The sequence below is a fragment of the Herpailurus yagouaroundi genome, unplaced genomic scaffold (genome assembly GCF_014898765.1).
Source record: "Herpailurus yagouaroundi ecotype Mexico unplaced genomic scaffold, PumYag 221, whole genome shotgun sequence".
Lineage (NCBI taxonomy): Eukaryota > Metazoa > Chordata > Mammalia > Carnivora > Felidae > Herpailurus > Herpailurus yagouaroundi.
Genome location: NW_024412452.1, coordinates 13,291,950 through 13,307,173, shown reverse-complemented (window position 1 = coordinate 13,307,173; position 15,224 = coordinate 13,291,950). Strand labels below are relative to the sequence as shown.

The 15,224-nt window shown below is 42.2% G+C and overlaps 1 protein-coding gene across 1 annotated transcript; it reads left to right on the top strand.

Moving 5' to 3' along the window:
- The first annotated feature begins 6 nt into the window (after positions 1-6).
- Positions 7-1,608, top strand: PCBP1 (poly(rC) binding protein 1). Its single transcript, XM_040458633.1, has one exon. The coding sequence runs from the start codon at positions 151-153 to the stop codon at positions 1,219-1,221; it is 1,071 nt and encodes a 356-aa protein (XP_040314567.1). The 5' UTR covers positions 7-150; the 3' UTR covers positions 1,222-1,608.
- The last annotated feature ends 13,616 nt before the right edge of the window (positions 1,609-15,224 follow it).

Sequence of the window (15,224 nt, the reverse complement as noted above, 5' to 3'; positions counted from 1 at the left end):
GCGGCCTCCCGCCCGCGCCCGCTCGCTCCCGCGGCCCTCGCTCGCCTCGCGCCGGCAGTTTTGGGCCTACACCTCCCCTCCCCCCGCCAGCCACCAAAGACTTGACCACGTAACGAGCCCAACTCCCCCGAACGCCGCCCGCCGCTCGCCATGGATGCCGGTGTGACTGAAAGTGGACTAAATGTGACTCTCACCATTCGGCTGCTTATGCACGGAAAGGAAGTAGGAAGCATCATTGGGAAGAAAGGGGAGTCGGTTAAGAGGATCCGCGAGGAGAGTGGCGCGCGGATCAACATCTCGGAGGGGAATTGTCCGGAGAGAATCATCACTCTGACCGGCCCCACCAATGCCATCTTTAAGGCCTTCGCTATGATCATCGACAAGCTGGAAGAAGATATTAACAGCTCCATGACCAACAGCACGGCGGCCAGCAGGCCCCCGGTCACCCTGAGGCTGGTGGTGCCGGCCACCCAGTGCGGCTCCCTGATTGGGAAAGGCGGGTGTAAGATCAAAGAGATCCGCGAGAGTACGGGGGCCCAGGTCCAGGTGGCGGGGGATATGCTGCCCAACTCCACCGAGCGAGCCATCACCATTGCTGGCGTGCCGCAGTCTGTCACCGAGTGTGTCAAGCAGATCTGCCTGGTCATGCTGGAGACGCTCTCCCAGTCTCCGCAAGGGAGAGTCATGACCATTCCGTACCAGCCCATGCCGGCCAGCTCTCCAGTCATCTGTGCGGGCGGCCAAGATCGGTGCAGCGACGCTGCGGGCTACCCCCATGCCACCCATGACCTGGAGGGACCACCTCTAGATGCCTACTCGATTCAAGGACAACACACCATTTCTCCGCTCGATCTGGCCAAGCTGAACCAGGTGGCAAGACAACAGTCTCACTTTGCCATGATGCACGGCGGGACCGGATTCGCCGGAATTGACTCCAGCTCTCCAGAGGTGAAAGGCTATTGGGCAAGTTTGGATGCATCTACTCAAACGACCCATGAACTCACCATTCCAAATAACTTAATTGGCTGCATAATCGGGCGCCAAGGCGCCAACATTAATGAGATCCGCCAGATGTCCGGGGCCCAGATCAAAATTGCCAATCCAGTGGAAGGCTCTTCTGGTAGGCAGGTTACTATCACTGGTTCTGCTGCCAGTATTAGTCTGGCCCAATATCTAATCAATGCCAGGCTTTCCTCTGAGAAGGGCATGGGGTGCAGCTAGAACAGTGTAGGTTCACTTATAACCCCTTTCTGCTGTTTTCCCATGATCCAACTGTGTAATTTCTGGTCAGTGATTCCAGGTTTTAAATAATTTGTAAGTGTTCAGTTTCTACACAACTTTATCATCCGCTAAGAATTTAAAAATCACATTCTCTGTTCAGCTGTTAATGCTGGGATCCATATTTAGTTTTATAAGCTTTTCCCTGTTTTTAGTTTTGTTTTGGGTTTTTGGCTCATGAATTTTATTTCTGTTTGTCGATAAGAAATGTAAGAGTGGAATGTTAATAAATTTCAGTTTAGTTCTGTAATGTCAAGAATTTAAAAATTAAAAAATGGATTGGTTAAAAAATGCTTCATATTTGAAAAAGCTGGGAACTACTATCTTAAACTCTTTGTTGGTGCTTTTTTTTCCCTTCCCTGTTAGCGTTAGGCCTTTGTAGGGAGAAGGTTGGGCCCATCCTTGGTGTTCTGTCCAGCCCTTTTCACCTATTGGTAAGATCCCATTCCCTTTCTGTCCCAACAAAGGAACATGGCAGGCTGGGCCTGCTTTGGGATATTTGCAGAGACAGAGGGGCTCTCCCGGAGAGTGACATCCCTCCAGCCAAGTTCCAGAGAGAGGTCTCTGCCCATTTCTCTGGTAGAAAACCTGGGTTTTCTCTGAAAAAGTATGGCCATTCGGTATAAATTCTGATGAATGGCAGTGTGTCCTCCCCTCTTGCCAGCCCCACCCCCCACCCCAATCTCACTGGGAAAACTCTTAGCCAGGAACAAAAAAATGTTCTGAGGTGGGAGGAGCCTGGGGGAACCCAGAGAAGAGGTGGGGGAGGGAAAAGGGCTGGGCTGGAGCTGGGATGGGAGGGAAAGGGGCAAGGGTGGGTTTGAGGATTTGGAAGAGGGCAGGGGTGGTGGTAGGGATGGTGGGGTCTTGGGCACCAGGACGAAATGGGGGATGGTACCAGCGGGGCGCATGTGTCGAGCATGCACCTGTGGCAAGCAGCCTGTCAGAGGATGTTATTACACCTGCCAAGTGGTGAATCCAGAAACAAAAGAGGCCCAGCTTCTAACTCTTCAGCTGTGTGCAATGTTAGAGAAACCATACCAGGAAATAATCCTGCCTAAATGGGGCAGGCCTCACAGACAGGATTGTAGACAGATCCGTTGACTGTAGTCTGAGATGGTGTTAAAAATGCAGATACCTGGGTCCCACCCCCCAAATCTAAAAGGAAGACCATTTTTAACAAAACCCCGAATCGTTTAGATTTGAGTGCCACTGATTTCACCGGTGGATTAGGAAGATCTTGCTGCGAAGGCCTAGTTGCCTTATGTCCACACCAGCCAGTAGGATTAGGCTAGACTTCATGAGAAGAAAAATTCTCTACCATTAGGCAAAGACACGCTAGAAACAGCAATATAAGACAGTGAACGGTCAGGTGCCAAAGTGATTAGTTCAAACCCCAGGCACTGTGGGAGATCACTAACAGCAAAGAGAAATTCCTGTGGGAGGGGAGTATTCCACACAATATTTGTTGAGGCTTATTCTCTACAGGATATCTGTTCTTTTTTTCTAAACTACAGACCTGGTTTTGAGAGTCCCTGGAGGTAAGATTGGGGCCTACCATACATTTTATACACAACTGTGGAGTCAGGCAGGCAGTCACTGAAGGGAACCCACATTCTGGAGTTAAACCTGAGTTCACATTTGAGTTCTGCCTGTTGTGGCCTTGGGCAAATTAGTTAACCTCTATATAAAATAGAGGTGTTAAAAGTACACATCTCTTGGGCTTGTGGAAAAAAATGAGAGCGTGTATGTAAAGCACAACACTGCTTACAACACAGTAAACTTCAATATACTTAAGACTAAAAAACCAAAGGCCCATTTCTGTCCACAGTGTCTCTGGACAGAAAGGACAAATATTTAAAAGAGAACAAACCAGTGTGTACTAAATGACAAGCCAAGAGAAGACCATTGGACTGAGGGACCAGGACAGGAAAGGGACGACCTAGTGAGGACCCAGAAATAGGTTCATTGTCCTCTGGAGATAAAGAGCACAAATCATGTTTTCATAGAGTAGGGTGGGAGTGGATAATTAAATTAATCCCTCAAACCCAGGCCAAATGGTCTTTGAGGAGTCCCTAAAATTTGTTAGGTGAAGTGGTTTAAATGCCAGATCAAAATTAGGCCTCAAATTTCCCTCAATGTCTTTCCCCTCCCATCCATTCAAAGGCAAATCTGGCAATAATTTGTAAAATAACGAGTTAGGCTGCAAGGCACAGAATGAATGGCAACTTGGATGGACTAAAGTCGGGAACAGCAGTTAGAAAACTACCTCTGGATTCTAATACAGGTTGGGAAGTGGCATCACTAGGAATGCATGTAGAAAGGAGCCAATGCAAGGGAGATTGAAACCGAATGTGGAGGCCAGGAGAGATCTAAGGAGGGGAGCAATGAATTGAGACCTGAGGATGGAAGTATTTGCAGGGAGGAATACTCAACAAGTAGCTAGAAATAGACAAACTGAGTGAGCTACATGGAGACAGGTAAAGAAGGAAGATTAAGCTTTGGGGTACGGGACCTAGTCTACTTGTTCACCATGGTATTTCTGGTGCCTGTCACCATAACATATTAGCAGTATTTGTAGAATGAATATAGAAGAAGTAGCCAATGAAGAAGTAGTCAAAGCAGCAGGAGAAAAACCAGGGTAGTGCCCTTGAGAGGAATCAAGAAGGAAATTTTCAATAATGTTACAGAGAGATTTAATAGATTTGATTGAACATTTACTTTGTACAAAATACTTTGACCTAAAATGATGTTTTGGTAAAATTGGAAGATGTGTAGTAGCTAATTAAAAGCATGGTATGTGATAAAGAGAGGGAAAAGGAGTAGAGGAAGCCACAAAATCATTTGAGGCTAAAATAGCCTTGAATGCCAGAATAAAGGGTTTGAGCTTTATCCTGAAAAGTCGTGAGCCCCAAATAGTCTTTAAGTGTACCCCTTCAGTAAAGTCTTTAGCATATACACTATTACATGTTTATTTCTAAATTACTATATGTATATTAGTCATGCTTACTTATAAACTTAATGCAAGCATAATCCTAAATATTATATAGTTAGAAAACAAAAATTTTATACAGTTCAGGTAAACAAATTGAAATATAATTTCTAATCATTTTTTGTGGGTTTTTTTTTTTTTTAATTCCTTCCACTCATTTGTAGAGACCACTTCAAGGTGATACTGAGGAAGACACTTCCAATGTCATGGATATCCTTGGGAAGCAGAATGTCAGAAAAGTGATGGGAAGAAGGCAGATTACACCAGGAGAGGAGGGCCTGGGAGTAAGGAATTGGAGACAGGAGTGTATATCACTCAAATGCTGAGGGTGCAAGAGAGAAAGAGAAATAGTACAATAACTTGAGTCAGGGAGGATTGGGGAAAAGATTTGGGGTTGGCGGGGGGAGTGGTTTGTTGTTTTTGAAAGGAGCTTCACTAAAGGCAAATAATAAGGAACCAATAGGAAGCTGAAAATAAAGCTAGGTAAGAAAGGACTATGGAGGGGCACTTGGCTGGCTTGGTCAGAGGAGTGTACAGCTCTTGATCTCGGGGTCATGAGTTCAAGCCCCACATTGAATGTAGAGATTACTCAAATAAATAAAACTTAAAAAAAAAAAAAAAGGACTATGGATAGAAGAGGATCTTGGAACAATGAATATCAGGTGCCAGGCCAGTCTATTAGAATTTAATCCACTTTGTCCCCTTTCCTATCAGGACTTGCATTTCAGCACTCTTCTCTTGTCTCTTTGGGGCAGTCTGAGCATGTCCCATCCTCTTCTGGAATGAGGACTGGAAATCAATAAGCCCCCTCTGCAGTTGCTGTGTTTCTTGCTGCAGCCCTATCCTACCACCAGCTGTTAGGCCACAAACACTGCCACAGTCAAGAAGACTGAACAGGTCAACAAGCACCTGTTGGGTCATAGCCATAAGAGTTGTCCCATGTGTTTAGAAGACTGGTTTTCCCCAATCCCCAGGCCCCTCTCTTGCCCCACTCAACATACACACGTGTGCACTACCACTACGTACACCACCCCAGCCAGCAGTTTGGGCAATGAATCACCACTCAGGTTCACCCCAAGAGCAGCTACTTATTCTGTCACCTGGAGAGTAACATTGTTGGCTAAGGGCTTGAGGTTTGTGAGTTGAACACACCTCACTCCTGCTTCTCATGGCTACCCTTAGTAGTGAACCACGCACTGTCCAGCATCGCTAGGGTTGTCACCTCCTGCCAATGAGGCAGCACCTAGCCAGACATATAAATAGGCAGTCACCACCAGAGAAGCCTTCCATTGCCAAGTCCTCTGGCCACCTTGCCTGGCCTGGCCACTGGAGGGGCCTTCCTAAAATTCCAATCTGACCACATCACTCCCCTACTTAAAGGCCATCAAGTCCCTCCTCCACCCATGGTCTACAAAAAAAAATCCAAACTCCTCAGCATAGCTTATAGATCCTTCTGGATCTGTTCCCCCCAGCCTCACCAGTGCAAGGCCTGCCAGTCTCTTATCTCTGTCTTCATTCTCCCATAGAGAATGACCTGTCATTCCCCAAAGTCACTCTGTTTAGGCATCCCTGCACCTGGGAAATAATGGTTTCTCTATAATCCTAACCCTGGCTGTCCTCTTTGTTACCTGCCTGGGGTTCTGGGACACCTAACTGGGGTTCCTGCTCTTGAGCATCAACATTCTAAAAGGAAAATTACACTCTGGTAAGGATCAGGAGAGCTGAGTTCTAGTCTTGGCTTCGGCATCAACTCCCTGGGTGATCTTGGACAAGTTTTATGGGTCTTTCTGGGTCTTAGTCTTCCATCTGGGAAGAATGAATAAGATAATATCCACAATTCTCTGGCTGCCTTGGGAAATAATACTGCCTTTGTGGGCACCCATCCCTGCCTTTGCCTCTTGCCACAGGGCTGACTTCTGACACACAGACCTTCTATAAACACTCTAAAAGAGAAAAACAGAAGTTAAAAAAAAAAAAAAAAAACTGGCTGCAACAAGCCCCAGCTTGGCATTTTGGGTAACTATTCATGGGAAATTGATTAAAGAGGAAGGAGGAAGGAAGGAACTACCAGGAAGATTTGCTTTGAATCTCCCAGAAGGTGCTGTCACCTTTAGATGTTACCGGGAAGAGGAAAGGACAGTAGAGGGGAAGGCAAAGGGCACAGACAAGAGAAGGCTAGTCCCCCAGGCAAAACCCAAACTCCCTTCTCCTCTTTTCCCCTGCTCTCCTGCCCTAAATATAAGGGCTCTGTGAGGGGGCTCTGGCTCCCGAGTGCCCCCTGGACCCAAGTTCACTAAAGTAGGGAGACAGTGGCTTAGCTGTTCCCCTTCTCCCAGCAGCATTAGCACTCGAGACATCTGCCACCAGGCTAAGTACACCTTGGTGGGGAGCTAAGGCAACAGTACTTTAGCAACAGCAAACATACTAACTACACCATTCACTCCTGGGTGGTGGAAGACATCAAATTAGTTATTCCCTGAGAAGTTCAACCATAGTGAGGGGACACACTTTCTTAAATCTTACCTCTACATAGATGAAAAGCTGTGCCTGCATTTGTTAGTTCACCTCTACTTCAAAAAGCATTTTCTAGGGACACTGGCTGACTCTCAGAAGAGCATGGGACTCTTGATCTCAGGGTCATAAGTTTGAGCCCCATGTTGGCTGTAGATATTACTAAAAAATAGATAAACTAAAAAAAGAGCATTTTCTATTGTGTATCAGCTATATTTAAAGTAAAAGATAAAATAAATATCAGAGGCACCTGGGTGGCTCAGTCAGTTGAGCGCCTGACTCTTGATTTTGGCTCAGGTCATGATCCCCCAGTTGTGGGATTGAGCCCCATATCCAGCTCTGCACAGAGCTTGCTTGGGATTCTCTCTCTCTCCCCCCTCACTCTCTGCCCCTCCACAACTTGCACTCTCTCACACACATACTCTCTCTCTCTTTCAAAATAAATATTTAAAAATAAAATAATAAAAAATAATTTAAAAATAGAAACGATAAAAACAAAATTCCCTTCTTAATTAATTAATTAAAAATTTTAAAGCATTTTCAGAGTTTGTTCAGTATGCCCATAAAAGAACCTTCTCTCACTGGCTCCTGACTTTAGTGCGGTTAAATGTAGTCATTCCCCATCCTGAAATCTGAGCCACACCAAGCAACATCTCCAGGACTGGCTAACATGTATGAAAAGCTTACTATATGCAAAGTGCTGCTCTAAACACTTTAAATGAATTAACTCTGATTCCACCAGGCCCTGTACAGTAGATATTTTGATGCCATTTTACAGGTGAGGAGACAGTCACACAACAATTAGGTGATATGTCCAATGTTACAGAGCTAGTCAGTAGCACAGCCAGTATTTCAACACAGGCAATGTGGCTCCCAAGCTGCTTTCTAATTTTTTTATTCCCCAAGCTGCTTTTTTAATCACTATTCTGGACTGTCCCACCAGGCCAGAAAAACTGCCCCTGGGAGAGTCTAAATGGACAGATAGTGTGCACATTATTTTGTCTTTGATAACTTCTATTACCCAATTTTCCAATTAAGATGGCAAAACATATTTTTATAGAACGTACATGAATATGTAATGCATATGAAAATCCATGCTGTTAACAACCTCTATTTGTTTTATATACTCATCTTTTATTTATTTTTATTTATTTACTTTTTTAGAGAGAGAGCAAGTGCAGGGAAGGGACACAGAGAGAGAAAGAGAATCCAAAGAAGGTTCTGCACTGTCAGCACAGAGCCCAACTCGGGGCTCCATCTCATGACACTGAGATCATGATCTGAGCGAAAATCAAGAGTCAGATGTTTCACCAACTGAGCCACCCAGGCTCTATATTACTTTTTAAAGTAACATATATATGCTACTTTTTTTTTTTATTATGGGATAATACTCTACACACTAATTTGTATGGTGTTTTTCTTTTAATTGAGATATCATTCAGATACCATAAAATCCACCATTTTAAAGTGTGAATTTAGTGGTTTTAGTATATTCACAAAGTTGTTCAATTATCACCAGACATTGTTATCTCCTCAAAAAGAAACCCATATCCATTACCAGTCACTCCTCATTCCTCATCCCCTCCATCCAACCCCATCCCTGGCAACCAATAATCTACTTCCTGACTCTATGGATTTACTTGTTGAGATATCATATAAATAGAACAATACGATATGTGACCTTTTGCATCTAGCTTCTTTCATTTAGCATGTTTTCATGGTTCCTCCATGTTGTAACATGTATCAGTACTTCGTTCCTTTTTTTGGCTGAATATAGTCCATTGTATAACTATACCACATTTTGTTTATCCATTCATCAGTTGATACACATTTGGATTGTTTCCACTTTTTAGCTATTATGAATAATGCTATTATGAACATTTGTGTACAAATTTGTGTGTGAATGCAGATTTCATTTTTCTTGGGTATATACCTAGGAGTAGAATAGTTGGGTCATATGGTAACTCTGTGTTTTAACTTTTGAGGAATGGCCAGACTGTTTTCTACAATGGCTACACCATTTTCTATTCCCACAGCTGAGTATGAGTTTTCCAATTATTCTACCTTCTTGCTAATACCTTTTTTTTTTTTTTTTTTTTTTGGTAGTTATCCTAGTGGGCATGTGAAGTGGGACCTCATTTTGGTTTTGATTTGCATTTCCCTTATGATTTGCATTTCATTCATTGAGCATCTTTTCTTGCACTTATTGATCATTTAGATATCTTCTTTGGAGATACATCTATTAAAATACTCTGCCCATTTTAAAAATTGGGTTATTTGTTTTATTTATTGTTGAGTTATAAGAGTACTTTATGTATTCTAGGGGCACCTGGGTGGCTCAGTGGATTAAGCGTCCAACTTCAGCTCAGGTCATGATCTCGTGGTACATGGGTTCAAGCCCGGCATCGAGCTCTGGAGATGGTTTCGGATTCTGTGTGTGGCTCTCTCTCTGCCCCTCCCCCGCTCATGCTCTGTCTCTCTCTCTCTGTCTCAAAAATAAATAAAACATTAAAAAAAATTTTTTTGAAAAGAGTACTTCATGTATTCTATATACTGGATTCTTCTTTTTTTTTTTTTTAATGTTTATTTTTGAGAGAAAGAGAAAGCATGAAAGCAGGGGAGGGGCAGAGGGAGAGGGAGATGCGGGCTCTGAAGCAGGCTCTGTGCTCAAACCCATGAACCCTGAGATCACTACCTGAGCTGAAATCAGCTGCTTAACTGACTGAACCACCCAGGTGCCCCTGTATACTAGATTCTTATCTGATAGATGATTGCAAATATTTTTTCCCCATTCTGTGGGTTGTCTGTTAACTTTTTTTTTTAATCAGAATTTTTTTAAGTTTATTTATTTTTTTTGTAATCTCTTCACCCAACATGGGGCTCAAACTCATAACCCCAAGATCACGAGTCACATGCTCTACTGACTAAGCCAGCCAGGCACCCTTGTCTCTTAACTTTCTTGATGATGTCCTTTGAAACACAAAAGTGTTTACTTTTGATGAAGCCTAGTTCATCTATTTTTTCTTTGACTGTTGTGCTTCTGGTGTCCTAAGAAACTGCTTAATCTAAGCTCATGAAGACTTATGCTAATGTTTTCTTCTTATTATTGCCCCAACCATATACTTACAAAAATATTTGAGATACATCTATTTTCTTAGGACAAATTATTCAAAAAATGGAAGGCTGGATTAAAGGGTAACTCTATGGGGCACCTGGCTGGCTCAGTGGAAAGAGCATGTGGCTCTTGATCCCAGGGTCATGAGTTCAAGCCCCATGTTGGGTGTAGAGATTAAATAAATAAATAAATAAATAAATAAATAAGTAGTTCCACTTTCAAGGCTTTAGATGCACATAATCTCTTTGCTCTAGAGCAACAGTTCTCAAACTTTTTGGTCTTGGGACCACTTTACACTCTTAAAAATTACTGAGGTTTCTCAAAGACTTTGTGTGGCTCATTTCAATCCCTATTGCCTGTCTTAGAAGTTAAGCCATGGAAAAATTTTAAACATTTGTATATTTACATACTCATTTAAAAATAACTATAGTGAACCATTAAATGCTAACACAAGCGATACATATTTTAATTAAAAATAACGATTTTCCAAAAGAAACAAAAACATAGTTAGTGAGAAAAGTACCCCTTTTACATTTTTGCAACTTTTACATTATTTGCAACAATAGAATATGCTGGAGTCTCATATCTGTTTTTGCATCAATCTGCTGTGACATCACACTTCATCCAGATTCTGGAGAACTGTACTCTACACTAGTGAGAGGGAATGAAAAGGGCAAATAACATCTTAGTATTGACATGAAAATAATTTTGACCCCTCAGACCTCTTCAAGTCTCAAGGAGCCCTAGGGGTCCCTGACTGCTCTGAAAAATGTTGCTCTATAGAAAGAATTAACCAAAGTACACTCTCACCAATGTTTCCTTTTCCCTTCACCTTCATCAACACTGGGCATTATCATTTTTTTTTTTTTTAACATTTGTAATTTGTGAAACAAAAAGCAGTCTCTTTTGGGGATTTAATTTGTATTCTGTAACTTCTAATAATGTTGAAACTTTTTTTCATGATTTTTGCAATTTATGTTTTTCTTTTATAAATTGCCTCTGTATCCTTTGCACTTTTTTTTTCCTGGGATGGGCATCTTTTTTTTTTTTTTAATGTTTATTTATTTTTGAGACAGTGCAAGAGACAGAGTACAAGCAGCCGGAGGGGCAGACAGAGGGAGACACAGAATCTGAAGCGGGCTCCAGGCTCTGAGCTGTCAGCCCAGAGCCTGATGCGGGGCTTGAACTCACAAACCATGAGATCATGACCTGAGCCGAAGTAGGACGCTTAACCGACTGAGCCACTCAGGCGCCCCAGGGATGGGCATCTTTTATTTTAATGATTGTAAGAGCACTCTTTATATTCAGGATATTAGCCCTTTGTCATAAACACTGAACATATTTTTGATGTGCAAGAGTTTTAAAAGTTATGATTATTTTTATGTAAAAATACCTATCATTATCTTTTTAAGTAAAACCTACACTCAACATGGGGCATGAACCCATGATCCTGAGATGGAGTCCCATGCTCTGCAGACTGAGCCACCCAGGCAGCACCACACCCCCATCAGTATTTTTACTGGTTTCATCCTTTACTTTTGCCCAACACAAAGATAAATAAATCGTCCTCTAAATTAATTTCCTTCCAGCAGTGTGTGAGTGTGCTTGTTTGGCCTAGGAAGACATCAGGAGGAACCCAATTAACATTTTTTTTGGTTTGTTTATTTATTTTTGAGAGACAGAGACAGAGCATGAGTGGGGGAGGGGCAGAGAGAGAGAGAGAGAGAGAGAGAGAGAGAAGGAGACACAGAATTTGAAGTAGGCTCCAGGCTCCGAGTGGTCAGCACAGAGACCGATGACACGGGGCTTGAACTCACCAACCTGGGGATCATGACCTGACCCGAAGTTGGACACTCAACCAACTGAGCCGCCCGGGCGCCCCCCGATTAGCATTTTTATAGTATTAATAAAATCTTCCTATTTTTATTCTATTGATTATTGGGGTATTACACAATGAGAGTGAAATCACATTTGAGCCAGAATGAAGATGATCTTGGATGTCACAATCCCAGGACACTTCCCAACCAAATGTCCTTGGGAGAAAACTGCTAACCCAGAACAAGGTGACAATGCTGGGGTTTACTGTTTGTGTCAGATGAGGTGGGTCTCACCTGCTTAGAAGGGTAGAGACTTGTGAGTCTCCAGTTCCACACAAGAGAGGAGACAACCCACGCGGGTGGGCCCCCTGGCCACATGCCAACATTGTGGTGCCCAGCAGGGGGCTGTCTCATCGTATCCTGAGGTGGGGCCAGTTTATACCCAAATTTAGCAAGGGATTTAGGTATCCAAGCAGTTAAAGCTTTATTAGGGGACAATAGCCTACACACTCATGACCCATTTCTTAGGAAGAGACATTTTAAAATAAGAAAAGGAAACTAGAACTTAACAGTCTGACAGGATATTCTAGCTAACCACAAATTTACAGAATTATAGTTTAGCTACAAAGATCTTCTTTCACAACTTTTCTCAGATCTCTCCAGTAAATGCTACCTGTAATAGCTTGGCTGCTCTCTGAAAAAACTACTCAGAAACCATTACAAAGTGGATTTCCTGCAAAAAGCGACTAGGCCCCATTAGCTGAGATTTTCTCAATATTGTTTCCCACATTCTTCACCACACTAGAGATTTTTCTTTGCCAGTCTGGCAGGTGAAAAAAAAAAAAAAAAAAAAAAAGGCATAGCACTGTGTTCATTTTCATTCCTTAGATTACTGGTGAGTAAAATAAAATTTTTATGTTTCTCAGCTGTTTGCACTTCTCCTTTGGTGAATTACCTATTAACAACATCTTTTTCACCTTTTTCTATTGGTGTGTTCATACTTTTCTTATTGATTGAAGGCCTCATTATGTAGTAAAGTATTAACCCTTCATCAGATATGCTGCATTTTTTTTTCTTAATGTGCCAGTTCCCATTTAACTTCTGCTTTGCAGAAGTTTCTAATGACTAAGTAGCTAAATCTATCAATGTTTAACTTTATGGTTTCTGTCTTTAGCATCACGCTTGGGAAGTCTTTCCCTCACCACAATTACTTTCAAAAATTGTCCTCTTCTTTCTTCTGGTATTTCATACTTTCATTTTTTTACATTTAAATCTAATCCATCTGAAATTTATTTTGGTATATACAATAGGAAAAGCTAGTGATTCCCCTCCCTGCCAAACTGCTAGCTAGTTGTCCCAATGATATTTATTGAATAACACAGGAATGAAAAATATGTGGTCTGAGTGTGGTCTTCCCCTCCTGGGCCTCTGGAAGACATTTCTAATCAAACACAGAACCCCTGGCTAAGCCTAGACTAGGCCTCACAGCCCTCCTTGAGCTTCAGGCAGCCACCTCCAACCTGTGAGATTTGGCATCAGGATGAAACTGTGTCATTGCTAGACTAATCCACCCTTTTCCCCATTGATGTGAGAGGCCTTTATTAGATAACACATTCTTTTTTATTCTACACTTTCCTTTTATCAATGTGCCTGTCGTTTCCTGTGCCAGCTCTACCCTGGTTGGTTACTGCATCTGTGTACTAAACGGCAATAATTGGTAGTATAAGCCTTACTCCCCTTTCAACATTTTCTTGACTATTTTCTCTCATCTAAACTTCTGACTAAACTTATTGCATCAAAGAACATTCAAAATAAATTAATTAAAATTAAAATTCGCATTAGATTTTCCAATCTAGATACATAGTATTTCTTTCCATTTTTAAAGATTCCTTTATGTCTTCGAATGGTTTTATTCTGAGAGGTTAGACACAGTGCTGGTGAAGTTCATTCCTAGAGATTTTATATTTGTCATGGCTATTCTAAATGGCATCTTTTTAAAAAAATATAATATCTAACTTCTTATTACTAGAAATAAGCTGCACGTGAGCAAAGACCAACATCTTTTGTTCATAACTGTAGCCCTAGAGCTTAAGAAATGTTGCCTTCACATTGTAGGCTCTCAATAAAAGTTTTTAAATGAGTGAAGGAATAATGCCATAAAGCAATGCCGCTTCTTAGTATGCCATTAATTTGTAACAAGCAAACTTGCCAAATTCTTTTATCAACTCTGTTTTAAAAGCAATTCTCCAGGAGTGCCTGGGTGGCTCAGCTGGTTGAGTGTCAGACTGGCTCAGGTCATGATCTCAGGGTTTGTGAGTTTGAGTCCCACATTGGGCTTTGTCTCCCTCTCTCTCTGCCCTCCCCTGCTCAGATTCTCTGTCTCCCTCTCTCTTTGCCCCTCTCCTGCTTGTGCTCTCTCTTTCTCAAAAATAAATAAACATTTTTTTAAAAAGTGATTCTCTGGAATTTTCTACATCTGCAAACATTGATAATTGCCCCATTTCCAACACGTATTGCTCTTATTTTTCTCTTAAGACTTACTGAATTGAATTTCTATTCAGATTTCTATCGTTCCTTCAGAACAATTCTAAATAACAGTCATGACAGCAGGCACCTTTTGGTGTTCTGAGCTTTTATGGTAATACTTTAGTGCTTCACTGTTAAGTGTGATGAATATAGGAAGAGCAAATTTGCTGGGAAGAATATAATGGGTTCCGTTGTGGACTTGTTCAGAGGGGTATTAGTGTGAAGATGTCCAGTAGACAGCTGGACATACGAGAAATCTGAGCTAGAGACAAAGATTTGACACTTAACAACAGGCGGTGGTTGAAGCCTTGGGATAGAGAAATTCACATGGAGAGAAGGCCAAGGATGGAAGTGGGGGACACAAAGCTCAAGGCTGAGCAGAGGAAGAGGAAACCATCCAAGAGATAAACATTAATCAGTAAAGAGAAGAATCACAGGGAACCAAAGATGAGAAATGATGAACACAGCCAAAGAGTAAGGGGGGCGGGGGGGATGGAAAACAGGCCAAGGATTAAGTATCTAGGTTACTGATGACCTTAGTGAGTGTCAGGTGTGTCCGTGTTATGATAGGGCTGAAGTCACCTGCAGTGATTGAGGTGAGGTGACAGGCTACTATAAGGAGTACTATAAGGACTTCTTCCAGAAGCATAGCAGGGAAGAGAAGCCAAGAGATGAGGTACTAAACTGACAGGGAGACAGAATTGAGGAAAGGATTCGGATTTTGCAAGTAGTAGTGACACAAAGCTATTTATAAGCAGAAAAAGAAGACAGTGAGAAAGACTGAAAGATGGAGAAAGAGGAGGAAAATCTAACCAAGCAAAGAACAAAGGGTGTGGAAGAGATGGGCTCCCGTGTAGGCGCCCTATTAATCTCCATCTCTGCATTCTCTGAAGTGGGAGGGAAGGATGTAAGATGGATGAGGATTGGTGTCTCTACAGAAAATTTCCAACCTCTGACCTTTCTCCACCAAACTTGCAGAGTTAGG